The sequence below is a fragment of the Chaetodon trifascialis genome, chromosome 11 (assembly GCF_039877785.1).
Source record: "Chaetodon trifascialis isolate fChaTrf1 chromosome 11, fChaTrf1.hap1, whole genome shotgun sequence".
NCBI lineage: Eukaryota > Metazoa > Chordata > Actinopteri > Chaetodontiformes > Chaetodontidae > Chaetodon > Chaetodon trifascialis.
Window position 1 is genome coordinate 8,189,080 of NC_092066.1, and position 19,816 is coordinate 8,208,895.

Genomic DNA, 19,816 nt, shown 5'->3' on the forward strand with positions numbered 1-19,816 from the left:
GAATCAGTCAGGACGTAAAACACTCCAGCTCAGAGCGTGCAGCTCACAGAGGGCTGACTCTGTGTGTGTGGTTTAAACATACAGTATGTGAGACTGACATGAGTCACATTAAAGATATCTGCAGTTTATTTCAGAGTTGTCAAAACCTTATCTTGAAATATCTCTAATTACATTATGAGTAGTCAAATTTCACATTTAGTTGTTTGGAGAATCTCATAAACGACGTGTGCAGTTGTTGATTATCTGATCTGTGAATTCCAGATATCTTCATTAGGGCTGCCACTATTAAATCAATTAAGTGTTTGGATTCTAAAATGTCAGAAAATAGTAAGAATTCATTACGATACCCCAAAGTAGATGTCTTCATATGACTTTTTTTTTGGGGGGGGGGGGGGGGGGGGTCTGGCCAACAGTCCAAAACCCAAAGATATCCAGTTTACCATGTACACACTAAGACAAAGAAAAAGTGAAAATGTCCTAATCTAATCTAATCTAATCTAATCTAATCTAATCTAAAATAAAATGCTTATTTGAGAAGCATATTTGGCATTTACTCCTGAAAAATGAAATGATTATCAAGATTGTTGACTCTTAACATTCTATTGATTAATGAATCAAAAATTATTTTCAACAATTGACAAAATAATGTCAACACAAGGTCCCTTTGCTCTTTAAAGTGGAGAAATCTCAGTTCTCTGAGATATTTACAGATGCATTAGGGATGTCCTAAAAAGATTATTTTGAGACGCCTTCTGCTCTCTTTGTGATTGTGGGTGTAGTGAACTAAACACACTTCCTACAAGTTGAAGACAGCTGTCGACACTTGAGATTTTTACTGGAGGCAATTGTGAAACTGAAAACAGCACAGGGCTGCAAATTCAATGATAGATAAGAAACTGTGAACATTGGTTTAACAAAACTGGACTGTAGCGTAGCCCAGGCTTAATTTAGGCTCAGGCTAGTCAGATGCAAGTTAGACTCAAAATAAAAGACAGACTCATTTAAAGGCTAAAAAGTTAGCCACCCAGGCTAACTCTGAATTAAGAGCACCAGTGGCACCAAATGACAAAAAAATGGAAAACATGGCTCCTACATTGTGGTTTGTTAACAGTGTTGTGGAGCAAGAAATGAGGAGGGAAAGAGTTTTTAGAGAGCACAGTGACCTTTTGGAAAATTACGGCTGTGAGGACGTCCTCAGTTGACGTGTCCAAGCCTGACTTAGTCCTGAGCCACAGCATACAGGTCTGAAGGTCTGAGATTTATATTTGTGTTGAATTTTATGCTAACTAATATGTAGCATTTATTGATGATGTTAATGCCATTTTTTTTAGTTTGAGCACAGAAAAGAAGTCTTAATTTACTCAGAATTTATGGCAAATTAGTTCTACTTCAGATAGTCAAGAATTAGAGAGCATGTCTCTGAAGTCTGACTGTTAGTGAGACTAATGAAAATGTATCCGTAATTGCAATCAATATATCTACGACTACTATAATTCAGTCTGCTGTTGCATTCTCAGCAGTAGGAACAATATGTCAAGATAATGTGAACAGAAGGTCATCATGTCCACACACGCACTAATGCGTACACGTGTGCGTATACCCACACACACATTCCCAGCGTCTACTTTCTGAACCTGTCATCCATCCTGCCCAGCTTGAGGAAACACACTCTCAGGTGTAATAAAAAGCCGAAGCTCCCTGTGCCCCTGAGCCCAGATCGGAGATTATTCAAGTCCCCCCTGTCAGATTTACAGAGTGCGAGAACATGGCGTAGATTGAATCTGCGACAGCTGTCACGCAGGATGTCTCTTAGTTGCACATTTGTATTCACACAGGTGCCTGGATGATCTCTTAATCAAATACCGCTCACCTGCTCTCAGGATGCGTGTTACAGCAGTGATGGAGTTTGTTCTTGTGCCAGGAGTGATCCTCTGCCTGCCAAAGAGTGCGTTTAGGCATTAGTTCAGGGAGGAAATGCATTCTCACATTTCTTTTCACCGCCTATATTAGCATGTCATTTACCTCTTGTGTCGTATTTGACAGAGAGCTACTTTAACATGAATCACTTATTTGCCAACTATTCCCACTCATTTCCTAAGAGCCATGAAGAAAGAAAGGCCCTTAAAAGGCCCAATTGCTTTGTAAAGTCTCTTCAAATGCATTGTTACCCATGAGAATAATCCCAGTCAAGAGGAACATTGCTCCAACACTACAATTCAGCCTGTTTGGCTAAATGGAAGCAGCACAAAGGCTATTCAGTTATTTAGCTGCCTTTTCCTTTTTAAACCAAGCTCTTCCCAGTGGGCTAATTCAAATTTGTGTGTATGTGTGTGCGTGTGTATGTGCATGCGCTGTGACTCATTGTCTGCACCCTGTCCAGCTGTAATGACACGTCCACACCTCCAAAGACAAAGAGCTCAAGGGCACGCTGAAGGGAGGAGAGGAGGAGTCCATCCTGTATCTAACGAAAATAGACACACACTCACACACACACACACACACACGCATGCAGTAGCACAGCAACACACTCGCAGGTAATTTAGCTTCATTAATATGAATGAACCCAAACTGTGTCAGAGGCTCCTGAGGTGGTGATGGTTGTATTCTTGAAGGATCCAGTGTGGATGGATGAGCTGTTACTGAACTCAGCCGGATCCTTGCCGTAGGAGACGCTCAGTTAAAATGAAGTCTTGTAAAGCCTGAGATTGATGCTTTCATCTTGTACACAGATGAGGAGAGACAGTGTGAAAACACCCCTTTGACCTCAGAGTGTGTGACTTAGACTGAATAAAACTGTGCCTCTGAATGCGTTTAGACAAGGTTTTGCCGTGCATATAAAGTCCTGCTCATGGCTGGATGACATGGCTGAAATTAATATCGCAATATTAATAGAAATTATCTTTCCCATGAGGATTAGTAACATGATATAGTCAGTAGAATCTCTGGAAATCTAATCTCAAGACCTCTTTATCCTCAGTGGACTGACTTTGATTTAAATATTTATTGGCATGCTTTTCATCATCTTTTTTGTTACGGTGAAGCAACTGACACGTCCTGCATAAATGAAATTTTACTCACTTGAATGGAAAACCTTCAACCTAACCGTAAAATTCAAATCCTTATCATCCTCAAAGCTGCACTAATCAGTGTTTTCATATTAACTATTCAAATGTCTAAGTGTAATGTGAAAGAGGTAGTGATGAATCAGTAGAAAATGATCACCTCCCCCTTCAGCTCATTGTTTTGGTTTTCAAACTCTGCTCAACATCATTTCTAAGCCTAAAAAACCCACTGTTTGCTATCTGCTCAGTACCAAAGTTAGCAACTAGCTGGTAAAAGTGGAATTGTGAAGCATTTTAGCAGCTAAAGAGCCATATAGTTGGTGGAGATCAAAACAGAGCTAAATGATGAATACTGGGCTTATATCTATCAGGTAGACAAAAGCATGATTCTGAATGAATGCTAATGTTGGTCCATGCGTGCTGGATGTGCAAATAAGCAACTGTTTGCTAACAACTTAAAAATCTGATAAGTCATTTTTGTGTTTCCAGTTTGTTGTGCTGCCCTCAAGTGGCCAAAAAGATCATGTAACGCAGCCTTAAGATTAGCATTATACTGTATGAAATAAATCAATCCATCAATCATTTATCTTATTTATGTTTACTATATTTGCTTTCTGTAATCACCTCTTCAGTGCAAAACTGAAATTGTGTAGCATGTTAGCATGCTAAGACAATAGCTAGTAAGCTGTATTCTTTATTAACTCTGTGTCAACTGAAAACAGATTCAAGAGATTGAGCTTCAAGAGCTGCTCTTGCATTAAATGTGTTTTAGAATGCTCTGGATGGTCAGGTGTTAAGTGCAGTACATTCAACATTTTACCAATGAAGAAGAAGAGCGTCGCCTCTCATGAGTCGAGAGGGTGGCCAGTGGCTTCACAGCATCAGTGTCTGACTTTGTTTTCAGTCTGTGAATTTATCTGTGTGTTATTTTGCTGCGGCCAACTCGCCAATAACCACTATAGCATAAAGTAACTTTTTATATTCCCCCTCAATGTGATGCTGCATACAGTTTACAGTATCAATCAAGTCCTAACTGGCTATTGCTTAGCAACACAGTCTCCATCTCCTCTATCTCCAGCCTCAACCTTTTTATGGCTACATGTGCAAACAAGTCAGTGACACACACAAACACACATTTGCTCCATTTTTTTTGTATATGATTAGTATAATGACTGTAATTAATCAGAGGCTCAGTGTGTGTCTGTCGGGGGTGTGGAGGGTGGAGGTGCTGTGAGGTGGCGGCATTCGTTTTAGAGTGCTTTTTAGTGCCTTGCTCTCTCTTTAATGACCACAGCGGGGGACCAGAGGAGAGCACGCTTCACAATGTGAACCATTCCTCACATCTTCCTTGAGCCTAATGATAATGATACAGCTGCCCCTGTGCACCTGAGAGCTACCGATACACCCCCAATCCATTAGTCCATTAGGGAGAGCAAGGAGGGAAATGAGGAGAAAGAGAGAGCGACGGACTCCAGCACAGCACCATGGTTAATCTGCCCACAATGTGAAGATCCAGGCACAGGTGCAGCTGCTGGAGTGTGTGTGTGTGTGTGTGTGTGTGTGTGTGTGTGTGTGTGTGTGTGTGTGTGTGTGTGTGTGTGTGTGTGTGTGTGTGTGTGTGTGTGTGTGTGTGTGTGTGTGTGTGAATATATGAGAGAAAAGATGTGCCAGAGGAAAACAGAAAGAAAGCAGAGATCTTGTATACTGTCGTCTGAGATATCTTGCATTCTTTAATTCATAAGCTCAGCGCATTAACATTGCAGCCTGGGATTTCATTACCATCTCTGCCAGTAGGGGGAAGAAAGACAAAGACTGCAGCGCTTTCAGCAAAATGACTTTACCTCAGCTCCTGTCATGACATTTGCTGCTGCATGATCCCCAAGGCAGTTGATGCAAAACTGATGTTTTATCTGTGCAACTTGTTGAAGCTGTCAAGAGTGACTCACTCAGACAGGGATCTCTCCTGTGTGTGTGTGTATGTGGGAAGGGTGTGTTTGATATTTGTGTTTTTGTGTATGACCTTGAGCAGCACTCAAGGCTGATTGAGCTGAGTTTGAGCAGAAGCAGCGACAACAAGCAGTCAGACTAAAGGCAGTGATACCAGCCTGGTTTAGTGCAGAAGGGCTCTTGGCAGGTAGAATTGGCTGTCAGTCATGACAAGTGTCATGTGGTGTGTACAGATGAGTCACAGTAGTCAGCTAATGCATTTTTTTTTCTCATCTTTTTACTAAATGAACAAAGAAGAACACTGTCCAAACATTGATTTGTTACCCTTTTTTGCACAATCAATGTCTCAGTTGTCTCAAAGCCCTTAAAACCATTAAAAAGTTTTCAGCCTCTCTCCTCGTCTTTATCTACGTCTCTTTGAGTGAAATCACTAAATTAATCAGTGCTTTCTACCTTAATTCGCCTGGTTAGTCTCATCGCACAGAACCCTGAACTGTAGGTGCTTGGACAACACAAACTTCTTTTAGGCTCCAATGAACAAATAGTTTCAGTAAGAAATCATCTGCAGACTTTCCATCAGTAGATTAATCAGTTCCTGCCCAGTCCAAGTTACCAGAATCTAAAATAATGTTCTCCTTGAGTCAAAAACAATAGTAAATAAAGGAGCTTCTTACATTTGAGGTTTTTTTTTTTCCACTTTACAACTTGATAATATAACCAAAAAAATATATTAATTTATTAAAGTAAACCTTGTTCAAGTGTATGTTGCAGCAGGGGTTTTTAAAGTCTGTCACTGTGGGGCAGACTCTCAGACACCCTCTCAGTTATGCCAAATTAGCCATTGGCAGTTCGTTTTTGCTGTACACCCATGGATGTACAGATGGCTGTCAATGGATAACTTGGACACTGAAGAAAACCTAAAAATGTTACGATTCCCAGGCAAGATCTGCAGCTATGAGTGTCTTTTTTTCTATGATTCCGCAATGGACATCAAACTTAATGATATCCTTGGGAAGTGTAAGTCACACTGTATTTGAAAATATGTGTACCATGCATGTGTTTTCAGAAGAGACTGACATATGACTCAGACAAGGAGCAGCCTAAGTGCCTTAACAGCCTCCATGAGATGTGTCTGTGAGCTGCAGCTGGAGCAGCAGCTGTGCAGATAAGCAGGTTAGACCAGCAGGACGAGCTCCCTGTTGTTTTTAGAGTATAAACTTGATGCCGTATCTTTGCCTCATGATGCCGTAACACAAACCTCTGTGTGTTACAGCTTTGTCGCTTTTGTTCATCTTCAGTGACAGTGAACTTCATTACAGCTCTAATAACAAAATAGATAACGATTTTCTGTCTGGCATAAAAAAGGTCCAGTGTTAAGTAAGACCGCGACAGAACAGATTGTACAGACTCTAATCACTGAATATGTATATTTCTATAATCTGCTTCATAGATTGACTTTGTGTCTTTTGTGCATCGTGATGAATGCCATGGAATTCATGGTTTTTAAAGGAGAGTAATGTTAAATGGCTTTAATATTGCACTGAAAAGCTGCTACATAAATTGTAATTCATGAAAAGCTTAGGGTTGAAAGCAATTTCCTCAGTGCTGTTTGGATAATTGAAATCACCAATGTCAACCTGTTTTTATGAGATCTGTTTGGTGCCATGATTCGATTGATATTGACCATGTTTTGTTTTTTTTTTAACTGCATAACTTCTAAACAGTGTTGATGCAGTCAGAGAAACTGCTGGTATGATGCATATTATGCCTTTGTGTGTTACGTACAGTAGTACTGTAAATGTTAGAATTGATGCCTCTTGTTGCGTTGTTTATAAGGCAGCTTCTTAAAACGTCGACTCAGAATCCCTGCAAAGATTCAGCCTTGTGTGATCGAAGTTGGTAAACTTTCCCACATGAAATCCATGTCTATAAAATAGAAGAAAAAAAATCTGCGAGGTTACCCAGGAGGTGAAATTTAGGAGACAGACAGAATGAAGTCTGTCTGATGTGTCCGTGTCTGAGAAGTGATTTAGAGGAATCAGCCCTCGAGCATTTGTCAGCAGCGCCCTTCCTCTAATCTCACCTTGCACTCTTTCTCTCCTCAAAAGAAAATCCTCTAATTAGCGGTGTCAGTCGTCTCCCAAAGTTAGGATACCAAAAGTTACTCTGTGTTATTTTTCATGTGACTTTTGTCTGAAAAGCATGTAACTCCAGTGATAGTGAGTTTATTTCCTGTTCCTGTTTATTCAATCTGCTGAAAAATGGGTGGTGGTCAAGTCCAGATGGTCTGACCAATAGTCCAAAACCATAAGATATTCAATTTTGAATCCTATAAGATGCAGAAATCCAGCAAACAGCATCCTGACACGCTGGGGCGCTTGAACCAGAGAATGTGTGTTGTGAATATTTTGCAAGATAAATGACTTCCGAGTCAAAATCATCATTGCAGCTCTACAGTAACAATAAAAACAATGATGTTCAGCAGCAAAAACATTCGACTGTCATAGCAGGATTCATTTGAATATAGATGCACTCTTTGAGTAGCACTTTGCAAGTATTTCTTATTGTTATGCTTGCATTCTTATATTCAAACAAATCCTGATACCTATCCAAACTTTATTTCTTCCAGTTACAAATACTGTAGCATGTCTGTAATTTCTGCTCTTGTGATCAAATTTAAACTACAGTTGTAATTTAGTCACAACTAAACATCTTTGAAGCTTTAAAAGCTTCCAGTTATAAGTTTTTTCAGGTGTAAAAACACTATTTTTCTCACATTTTACACCAAATTTTATTGCAGCTGCAGCCTCTCATATTAAAATATATTCAGAATGTTTTCTGTGTATTATAAGCTGCCACTGTATTGTATAATGGCATTTTATTTTTATTCTGTTTGCAGATATCAACATGGCAGGAGAGCCAAAACCATACAGGCCAAAGATGGGCTCCAAGAGGCCTCTGTCATCCCTCTACAGGTCTGTGTGAGACGTGTGTCTTATTTTGCTGTATCAGTCGGATAGTGCTTCACTGACCTACATTTCCCGCTGTTCTTACATTCATCTGCCTGTAAATTATATGTTCATGAACCTCGCTGTCAGGCCGGTACTTCTGGAGGAGCCGTTAATTCCCTACCTGTGCTATCAGTGCCCCATTTTTGTCTGGTGCTCTTACACACAAGCAAAGAAAAACTATAGAAAATAGCTGTTTATTAGAACTAAATAGAATAATTTAACATTTTTGGAAATTTGCTCAGTTGCTTTCTTGGTTAGATGAAATAATCAATACTAGTCTTATATTTGTGCACCAAATATGAAGCTTGAGCCTGGAGGTGGTCAGCTTAGCATAAAGACTAAAAACAGGGAAACAGAAAACCTGGCTGTGTAGCAAAATCCACCTCTGAAGCACTAATGAACATGTTACAATATATTGTATTCTGACAGAATTAGATGAGAGGACTGATACCAATCTCATGTCTGTACGGCAAATATGAAGCTGCAGTCAGCAGTTGTTTAGCGAACTGATTGCTAGTCGTATATATTTATGTTACAGACATTGACATTGTTCTTGTCCTCTAACTCTTGAAATTGAATAAGTGTTTTTCCTAAACTGTTGAAATTTTGTCTTCATGAAAGCACTGAACAAATTATTCTGTTTGGAGAACATGTAGGCTGCATGTCATGTTTCATTTCCGCTAAATCTTGCCTGTTAGCATCTTGTGTCAGGATTTTGCTTCTTCCCACACATTTAACACAGAAACATTTTAAAAAATCTCTTTTATCTTCACAGTGGCTACGAGTTTGACTATGACTACTACAGAGACGATTTCTACAGCAGGTATGTTAAAAAGACAATCCAGTGGCCTAGTCTGGCTGTGCTATGTCTGTCCTTTTTTAACTTTCTGTTTTTTAAGTCCCTTTTCTCCTGATATTTTGCCCCTCATGGTACACCCTCCTTTCTCCCCATTTCCAAGTCAACTACTTAGATAAAGATGAGTTCTGAGCAGAATAGCCCCATTTCCATCTTAGGCAAAGTAACTACATTATCATAGGCATAATGAATGTCATATTGGGGAGGTTTTTATTCCTCTCCGTTGGGCTTACTAATGATGCTTTTATCCGCAAAGACGAGTACAGAATGTCAGATAGTCCCCCGGCTGGTCATTTGCGCTGGCAAGGCAGAGAATGTATCTTCCCTCTGACATTTTCATTGGTTTGTTTACTTCCTCTACTTTGCAATATCCCTGAGAGTTGAATCCTTCAGCTTTGAGTCATTATTGCTATTTTGGCAATTTGGTATGTCATAGGCAATGGGGGACAGGATTTGATTGAATGGCTGTGGTGTTGTTCAATATGTACCACTATCTTTCAAAACTCTTTTGCAGTATGTGTATTAGGTGCTTTGTAAAGGCTTTTTGTTGCCCGAATAACAACATCCAGGGGCTGCAGGAGTCACTCTTGGGGGGAGAAAAAAAACACTTTAGTGTTCAATACCAATAATAAATCCAGAAATGCCTCTTCCTGCTGTTTAAAATATGTTTTTTCTGCACTGTAATACCTCTGTACATTTCTATTTCTGCAAGATTGCTGCAACTTTATTTTTCATGTGTCTTCAGACTCTTTGAGTATCACGGTCGCGTCGTGCCCCCGACTCGGGCCGTGATCCCCATCAAGCGATCGCGGCTAGTTGTCCCGTCCACACGCAGAGCCAAATCCTCCTTTCCAGTCAGGGCGTGTTCTTCCTCCTCCTCCTCCTCTTCCTCTTCCCGAGCGCTCAATGTCAGCTCTTCCATCGCAGCCCCTAAACGTATGTCCCTTTTTGTTCCTGTAAGTCACTTTCATTTGGAGGAAAATTTATTACAACGTGGGTCTTGTTTTTGTAGATGTCGGTTTTTATAAAATTGTAAATGCTGGAAATATCGCTGCAATACCAAGGCAAGAAAACGCAAGTGGTTACACATCACAATGATTTATCTGCTGATTACGTTCTCGGTAAACTGATTAATCATTTGGTCTGTCAAAATAGTGAAAAACACCCATCACAGGTCCACTGAGCAGGAGGTAACAGTGTGTTTTGGCATTCCCCCAAATTTGGTTACAGTCATGCAAGTCAAAGAAAAGTATTAAATCTTCACATTTAAGAATCTGGAGCAAGTTAATTCTGACATTTTTTTTCTCTTGAAACATGTCTCAGGTGATGCTGATTACTTTTCTATTGATCAATTAATTAACTAATTGTTTTAGCTTAGACAGGTTGTAAACATCTTTCCCATCTGCATTGTAACAAAATCAGCTGCCAGCTGCCTGCAAACATCTGTAAATATCTAAATGGCTTTATTTGGAGGTAAAACAGTAAGTGTGTTATCTGAAATGGTGGTAATAATCCCTTATTGCACAGGAGAATTTGAAAGTCTGCAAACTGGATGGATGTTCACTGCAGAGAATTTGGGTAATAATTTTTCTGTCTGCCTTTTTATTATCCTCCAAATAAGTTTGCCTTATTTGTTAAAACCAGTCTGTTCTGACTGCGTATGTTTGGCTTGTTTTTAGTGTTCCCACAGCTCAGCAATTAAAGCCACACTCATCAATATTTTTATGTGAACAATGGATCAACTGACTGTGTAATGTAAAAGGTGCTGCTCGTAGTGATGAGCCCACAGATGATTATCACCTTTCCCTCAGCTCTCTGCTCTTGATCTGGTTTCATGGCCTGCAACTTTACTGTTGTGGCTCACTCTTACTGCTCTCATATAACATTGTTTGCAGCTTCTTTCAGCAAAAAAGCTCTAACAATCAGCTGTACACTGCTTACTCAGCATCGACTGGCAGACAGACAACGTGACGGCAGTAACTACCTGGTGAACACAGTGAAGCATTTTAGCAGTTAAAGAAACAGATATTTTTCTTAGGAGGATTTCAAGTGAATTCTAATGTTACTCTGTACCTGCTGGATGTGTAAATAAGTAACTATGCGCTAATACATTTGCCATTTGTTCAGTTTGGTGTTTACACCTTCTTGTTCTGCCCAAAGTGGCCCAAAAATGAATCAATGCAGGTTTAAAGGACATTTAGGGAAATATGCTTATTCACTTTCTTGCCAAGAGTTAGATGAGATGATTGATATAATTATCAAGTGTCTGTTAAATATATGGCTGCAGCCAGCAGCTGTTTAGCTTAGCCTAGCACTAAGACTGGAAACAGGGGAAAACAGCTAGCCTGCGTCTAGCTGCAGGTCACAAAATATACCTTCAGGATCTCACTCTCACCCAGAAAGTGAATATGTACATTTCAAAAAACTCCTCCTTCAAGTTGGTGAATCTATGATTTCCAAAACTACAAAAATAAGACACAGGTTGTACGAAACTGGAATTTTCTTGTCATTGTTAAACAGTAAATTTTGCACTGCTTGTACTCTGCAGTACAGTGAAATATCAGAAATTTTGCCTCCCGTTCCTATGCCCTTTCACTAATTGTGCCTCAGCTGCTGTACCAAGATGTGTCGGAGCAGCGGCTGTTGTAACTGTGTCTGTCTCCTTGTCAGACATCACATTAACTATGCTTTTTACTTTACTTTAATATATGCTCACAGTGAAGACAGACCAGCTCCTAACAATCAAAAAGGAGCTGTCACAGATCAAGACCAAGATCGACTCACTGCTGGGAAGGCTGGACAAGATAGAGAGGCAACATCGCTCTGATGCCGGTAAGATTTGACAGAGGGGAGGAAAGGACCTGTCTGCATGCATATATACAGGAGGCGAGACAGAGTGTGCTCGCGAGGTACTGAAGTGAAAGACACACACGGGGCGGAGTGATAAAGAAAATATTAAAGCTTTATGGAGCGGCTTGTCTGAATGAAAGATTGTTCTATTAGTAGAATAAGATATAAATTCAATAAATCTATTATGCTGTGATGTTAACTGCCAGTCTCTTCTTGTCCTTTGCCAGATATGCAGAGGAAACAAGACGAGGTGTGCGACTGTCTCCATGGGGATGCGGCCGACCACTCCGGTGGAGAGGAAGCGGAGGGGACTGCCGAGGTAGAGGCGGGGGAGATGACGGACGGCGCCGAAGACGACTTTGAAGATGAAGGCACCAGCGATATGGTGAGCAAGTAGCCATTCATAGTCTCAACAAGCAGCGAGCGTGCTAACTGACCTCTGCTGTCTGTATGAGTCTACAATACACCTACCTTAGTGTGAAGGGTGTGTGCTCAGTTGCTTTGGTGTGTGTTTGGTTACATTAGCTGCACATCCACTGCACGTGTAACATTTACAAGATGCTACGCTTATTCGCTTTTTAGCAGAGTTACATGAGAATATTGATACCACTCACATGTCTGTACGGTAAATAAGATGCTACCGCTAAGATCAAGTTAGCTTAGCTTAGCTCAGAGACTGGAAACAGAGAGCCTGACCCTGTCCAAATGTAACAAAATCTGCCCACCAGCACTTCTCAAGCCCACTAATTAAGACGTTATATCTTGTTTGTTTCATCTGTTCAGAAACAGAAGGATTAAGTGCTGGACTAATTCTTGTCTCTGAGCAGTTGCCAGGCAACCAGTTGAGACTCCAGTAAGTTGCTGGTCCCAGCCAAGAAATAGTCTGGTATTAAACCACCTTTTAAAACAGCTAATTGTTGTTTTTTTAGACTTCATTCTTTGCAAGGATTAAGCAAATAAGATATCTTTGCACATTGCTTTTAGAACACAGCAGAGCACTGAAACTGCTCTAAGTAATGTAATTAATGACCTCAGGCTTAATTCTGATTAAAATAAGGCTCTAAGGTTCTTGTCCTGTTAGACCAGAGTGCAGTGTGTGATGTGATTACCCATGATCTGTTAAGCGTCTGAACAGTTGGTTGGTCTTTCAGAGTTAAACTGGTTTAAAACATACATCAAAGAGAGTCACATGTCTGAGAAACATGACCTCTGTTTTGGGGTATCAAGCGGGTTTATTCTTCATCTTACTTTCCGTAAATTTTCCATTCCTATTTTTATCTTCATTCTGTGTCTTCTCTTTATGTGAAGCTCTTTGAGCTGCATTTCTTGTATGAAAGGAGCTATACAATAAAGATTATTATTATTATTATTATTTACATTTGCACAGAGCCAGGCTGCTTGTCCCTGTTCCCAGTCTTTATGCTAACATAAGCTAACCAGCTGCTTCATATATACAGTATGCTACAGATCTGAGAGTGGTATCAATCTTCTCATCTAACTCCTAACAACAAAGCAAGTAAGTGTATTACCAAAAAATTTCAAACTCCTACTTTAAAGTATACGTTGTGGCCCAGCGTGAACTACATTTCTCACTTCAATAGACTAAATACACGATCAACAGCTATGTCAGTTCTATTAGTAGGGCCAGCAAATGAAATGCCTCCAGGGGTAACACTTTTTTATAGTCTGTAATTTCAAAATAATTTCCTAGAATGTTTGCCGGAAAGAACTGTGTAATGAGGTTCTCATTATAGAGGAAACAAAGTGTTCGGTTGGTACATTTCCAATTAATTAATTCCAAAGTTTTTTCATCTGGGTGCACCAGGTCATCTGAACATTAAAAAATGTGAAATTTGTGTGCAAGCAGGCAATTCAACATGTATGAAGAGTAAAATTTTCAATGATGAACGAATAATAAATGAATATTGTATGCACATGGGTTTACATGCAACAGTCATTTCAATGAGATTTTTAATGACAAAGTTCTTTCCAGGAAATCTCTTCTCAGAAATTAGCAGGAAATTACAAACTCGTAAAATAAAACGCCATCCCTTCTGGTACAGATAACGAAACAATATTTTTTTCCCCTGAAACCTTAGTTTGGTGTATAAAAACACATTTGAACCTTTTTTCCCGTGGAACAAAACATTGTTCAGTACATCGGTGTTAAATAAACTGCCTCGCTTTAAAAGATGAAGCTGGTGATGTTCTGTATTTTTCCTACAGTGAGCAGATCCAGTGAACAGTCCATCTATCAATACTTTCCAACTTTCCTGTCTGAGACTCTCAGTCACAAGCTCACTTATTCATACTCAATGCTATGAACAGCTTTTGCTTCAATAACCAGCCCTCTCTTTACATTTTCTAATCGTCTGTTGGATCGAGATGCGAGATGTTTCTGTCTTTGAGTGTTTCTATATGTCTGCATTGACTTTTGTGTCCTTTGTTGGGGAAAAATATGAAAACCAGTTTCTTGTGCCATTAAAAGCAGTTCTTTTATTCATGAAAAAGCCATCAATGTGACATTTTAAACAACCTACAAGTTGATAAAAACACAAATTCATAGTTTCATTTAAAAAGATTAGGACTTGAAAAGGAGCTCAATCTTGCTGGGCAGTTATCTCATTCATATTGATGTCATGGCTGTGATTTATTATTTTTTTCCCTCTTAATTACAGATAGAAAACCACATATCGGACATTGACAACTGAGTAAGGTCAGTATTTAATCTCTGCTTGAAAGGGCATAAGTCTTTATGATACGAGCACAGAACAACCACTGTACAATTTACTGTCTGACATTTCATTTTGTGAATAGAAGTTGAACATAGACCCAGGCAGCATATGCACAGGATCCCTTTTCAGTGTCCAACAGCTTGTATTCAGCGGCAACAGTGACTCAAAATATCTCAGGCTTGTTTTTCTACTTTTAAGCAGAGAGAGAGAGAGAGAGTAACACTGCTCTTCTAAATGGTCTGTCATTCTCTCCGTCTGGGAGTGGAGGCAAGGAAAGGGAAGGCAGCTTCTCTGCAGTTATCACTGATGACTGTCTGAACAGCCGCAGAGATAGGACTCCGTCTCATCCGCACTTTCCATCAAACGGCATTTAAATCCCCTGATTTTCTTTGTATGGACAAATAGCTGTGAGATTTAATTTGCCTCTTGGCTGACATTTCCTCCCCGCTGTCCTCAAGTGCCCGATAACGGAAATCTTTTTCAGCCGCCCTGAACATGATAGATCGTTAAGATGATGGCCTAATGAACTGTTTGGTGGATATCTCAGTGGTTGCAGGTAATATCAGGAACGTTAGTCACAGCCCCGATGCCTCCTCTGTTTGTCCACCCTCCTCACAGGACAGTAGATAAAGCGCCTAAAAATGTAGCCACATTTTCTCCATAAGTTTACTGTCTGTCTGACAGTCTGGCAATAATAATCAATTTTCACTGCAGTCTGTCTGTTGTTTTTTTCAAGTTGGGGGAAAAGGAGGCCTACAGTACCAGAAGATGGGAGAACAGATACTGTACCAGCAAAACCCTGTTGATCAAGAAGGTGCATTTGAAAATAAAGGAAAGCAATGACGTGTCTGACAGCAGAGGGAGAGTTTTTTCAGCCCTGTTTGTTGCTTGTTTGCCTCATTAGAACATGACTCTCCTGATCTGTACCTCATCAAAATGCTGGTTATGAATATTCTCCAGACTACTGCAAGATCAACTGCAAAGAGCAATCAATAATTTCCCTTCAAACTGATTGCCTCTCTGAAAAATATGGACAATATATCGTGTGCTTAATATATTATGATCTGTATTGTGCATAAAGATACAGTTACGTGATCAATCAGACGAACCATGAAACGCCCTCCTTTTGTTGTACCGCAGATGTGTTTGTTCTGTTTCTGTGCGTTGAAGCCAGGACGTTGGCAGAGAGCTAAATATGAATGTACGAGGAACACGTTTTCTTTGACACTTGATTATTATGTGATTTGCTTTATTGGTACATTGGGCTGAAATGTACAGTATGTAATATGTTGACAAAGGCTCCACACAGTATTGTAAGCATACCATGTTTGTCATTTGTTGTACATGATGAGATGCATTTTGAATTTTGTTTACATTCTGTTCACTGGAAACAAAAGATGACTATTTTTTACTATCAGCATGTTAAAACTGTGGTTATTATGGATTATTTGTATTCATTGCATCTGTTGTACAGCTATGGATGATATCAGTTTTTGAAATAAACCTGTTCCTCCCACAAAAAGTGTTTTGTCTTTCATTTAAACAAACAACTGAAAAAACAATGCTCATCGTGTTCCTGTGGGGGCCTCCTACTTCGTACAAAAACTTTATTTTCAGTTTAGTCTTGCAGCACAACTTCAACTATTTTTTTAATTAACCTTGTATGACATGAGAGGCAGCCGTGGAAACTTGATACCAAATTAAACTTAAAGTTAACTTTCTCTTCCAGCCTCGAAGCATTTTAGCACCAGGCTCCAGGGGTGGAAACGTCGGTCTGACACCTCTGTGGTCCAGACTGTTCATACATTCATGGATTGATCCTAGAGGATTCTCCGACTCATTTTGTGCCACCATGAGGTTCACATTGGTAGTTTTGAGAGAAATGTCTCAAACGTGATTGGAGGGACTGCCATGAAGTACTTTTGCTAAATACTGTACTTAAGTACAAGTTTAAGATTAAGTATTTTACAGGAGTATAATCTTGCCATGGCACTTCATATATATATCTGGCAAGATATACATGCGCCATATGTCAAGATGGCTCCGCACGACTGGCAGCTAGTTACAGCAGCTCTGCACATTTGTACTTAATTTCCCCAGTGTGGGATCAATAAAGTCTCATCTAATCTTATCTTTCCTGCTTTTCCTGTGTAATTATTGTCATGATTTTATCAGACAAGCAGTGTGAAGGTCACTTTGGGCTCTGTGTAATTGTGATATCATTTCTCACTATTTCCTGGAGTTTTACAAACCAAGTAAATTATCAATTTAACAGTGCAAATAATCAACAGATTAATCCATAATGAATTTATCATTAGTTGCAACCAAAAGTATAATGCTGCTTACATGTTACTGCATGAGTAATGGTAATTTAATGGTATTTGTTAGTGTAACATTATTCAGCATTGCACACTTACATGATGACAAAGGGTGATAATCTCTTTTTATTCTGCACCATCATCAGGTCAACATTTGTCTAATTGGCTGCTTTGGTTTATGACCAAGTATCTGCAAAACTAAATACATATCCACCAACCTCAGCTCTACTATGCATTTTGTTCTAGCAGATGTTGCATGCTAACAAGCTAAACTACCATGCTAAACACGGTAAACATGTGTTAACATGCTGATATTCGTCTTTAGCCCAAAGCCCTTCTATGCCGAAGAACAACATCATAATGCAACTTTATCTTGCTAACTTCGTATAACTTCAGAAATAACATTACAAAATTCGATGCCGAACTCAAACTAAAGTGTACTTCTGTGTAACGTTTCCCTCCACCCTCAAAACATTCTTCAAAAGAACTGGGAGCAGCAATGTGAAAATAAAGGCACAGAATGATGCTAAATGTACACATTCTCTACTCCAGTCTAATAATAGCATTGCTATACATTAGTCCTGTTCTCTAATTGGCTTTGAGAATATTCATCTATTTTTTTTTTTTTAAACACAATGCCCTTGAAATCTACAGCCTATGAGAGATAAGTGGTGGTGAGGCAGATGGCATTTCTAATTCACTCACTTCATTAGCACCAGATCATCATTTTCACAGGTTAAGGAGGGCCATTGGCTGGGTTGCAGATATAATTGGTTCTATCTTCACTGGCCAGCCGCCAGTGACTACAATGATCAGTCATGGAGCTCCTCTAATATGGACAATGTTCAGTGTGTGATGAACTAAATCAATCACTGGCCCGTAGCTGCTGGAGGAATTATGAGTATAATAGGGGTCAGGATCTTTCTAATACATCTGTGATTAGCCATAGTTGAGCAAGGATGCACAACTAGCAGTAAGCATTGTTTCACAGGCCTATAAGTCAAAGGCAGAGCTAATTTAGGAAGTTGTATGAATTATATCTTCGGGAAAGCGAGCATAAAAGGGAACCGTTTATATTTAATGTATTGCCCTATGAATAATTCCCAAATTGCAAAGTCTTCAGTCATCAGCTTTATGTTCTTCTAACTCTTTGTTCTCCAGGAACTGGTACATTTTACTTTGACTCTAATGATACCCCAAATTTTGTTTTATTTTTCCATTCACAGACAAGATACAGTTTGTCACACATTAACTCATGTGCATAATGCTTTAAAACACTTAAAAATTTGTTAGGTAAAGGAAAGGTGAGGTATCTCCTGCGGTTCATATCTGCGTGCAGCAGTTTTTATAATGCCAATGTTCATTCTGTTAATGCTCTTTTAGCACTATCTTTAGAAATTTAATTCTGGTTCGGAGATGGCTTTTAAAACTGGATCTATTAAACATGCTGTATGCCTGCCCTTAAAGAGGACTGTGTGTGTGTCTGAAGTATCTCATAGAGATACACATGTAGTAATATTCAGTTGTTTGTGTAATTATTTGATGAGGTTAGACGGATTGAGTGGACAGTTTTTCTTGGTCTTAATGAGCAGATGAAAGCAGTTGAAAACATTGTGCTGAGGTTTTGTTCTTGAACAAAGGGCCATTTAATTTGAAGACAATAATTCTGTGGTTGCTTTGCAACAGACGCTTCAGTCTTATCATACGCCAAAACTTCTTTATTTTGGCAGGCATAAAATATTGGGTTTTTCATGCAACATGTTTGTTTGTGTCTTTTGTTGTTCTTCAGCAGAAAACTTCTGTAATTACCACATTTGTGACTGAGTTTGCTGTAGGTTCTGTGGGAAGCAGCTGGTACTTAAAAAGCATGAAGATGTGAAAAACTGGAAGCTAACCAACGCATGCTTTAGTTTTAACTAGATATTTTCCCCCATTTTGGCTAAGCTTCAAGAGAGGTAAACACGATGATGTCAGTTTAACACAGGGAGAGGTAATAGCAGACCAGGCTGAACGATAGCATAAAAATCCTACTGCAATTATTTTGACAGATGTTTCGGTTGTGATATGAGTCACAATTTTAGTGGGAATGGTAATTTTTGCCTTTCGGTGTCGCTGTAAAAACATAAAAATGACAATGATGTGACTTGTGCTGGGATGTGTGCCAAACAGGCATGTTGACTTACATCTGGAGAATATGATTTGTAGGCCGGGGCATCTCTTTAGCAGCACCATTATCAAAAAAATTGCACCTCCTGCGATTTGGACTTGGCCAGGTTGCAATTTCAATAATATTCCAATTAACTGTTCATCCCTAAAACAACGTGTGAGTGATTACCACAAAGAGGCTGGAGAGATAAGCAAATCTAAAAGATTAATAAATGCTGTAAAACTGTATTCATACAGTTTGCATATGGACAATCAATGTTTCTATATTTTGTTTTACATGAATTTAGTCGGTGTGCTATGTGTTTTGGTTTATAACAACTTAAATGAGCTTCAAAATTCACTTGACCTTGAAAACTGCGTTTGAAAAAAACAAGCTCATCTCGAGGTCCATTTAGTAGCTTCTTCTGCTTATGAAAATGATGTGATACGATTGAGTAAGTCCAGAACAGACACTAAGTGGACATTGAGCTGACTTTCTTTTGTCAAGTGCTGTTTCCTAAAACAAGGTCGTACTTTGTGCAGTTGAGTTTGAAAGAGGTGGAAATTTACAAGGCAGTGAAGGTCTGAAGGGAAATTATACTGGGAAAATGTAGGATCCAGCAATGTTGGAGTGCCCATACTAGGAACTAAAAATCAGAATATCTCAGCCACTGATGCTTTGTTTTTTGACCATTCCACTTCAATCTGTCTCCAGCAACCTCCCCAATATTTTGAAAGTGCAAATCTGAATCGCAGGGCCACCCTTTAATCAAAGTAGTCCAGCTCCCTGTTTCAGTACACATACAATTATTCAAGCACTATCAGTCCACTGTCTAAGATATATTAGCTATATATTATATATGTATCTGTAATACGAGATTTAACACTTAAA

At 39.3% G+C, this 19,816-nt stretch overlaps 1 protein-coding gene across 3 annotated transcripts in view; it reads left to right on the forward strand.

Annotated features, from left to right (window-relative positions):
- LOC139339437 (RNA-binding Raly-like protein) overlaps positions 1-15,979 on the forward strand; it is a 40,317-nt gene extending 24,338 nt beyond the window's left edge. For all 3 annotated transcript variants that reach the window (XM_070975054.1, XM_070975055.1, XM_070975056.1), the window contains 7 exons: positions 7,909-7,984; positions 8,796-8,843; positions 9,622-9,812; positions 11,595-11,708; positions 11,954-12,111; positions 14,405-14,442; positions 15,198-15,979. In XM_070975054.1, the coding sequence (XP_070831155.1) occupies positions 7,909-7,984; positions 8,796-8,843; positions 9,622-9,812; positions 11,595-11,708; positions 11,954-12,111; positions 14,405-14,437 (620 nt within the window). In that variant the 3' untranslated portion in view covers positions 14,438-14,442; positions 15,198-15,979. The remainder of the gene's footprint in view (positions 1-7,908; positions 7,985-8,795; positions 8,844-9,621; positions 9,813-11,594; positions 11,709-11,953; positions 12,112-14,404; positions 14,443-15,197) is intronic.
- Positions 15,980-19,816: the final 3,837 nt, after the last annotated feature.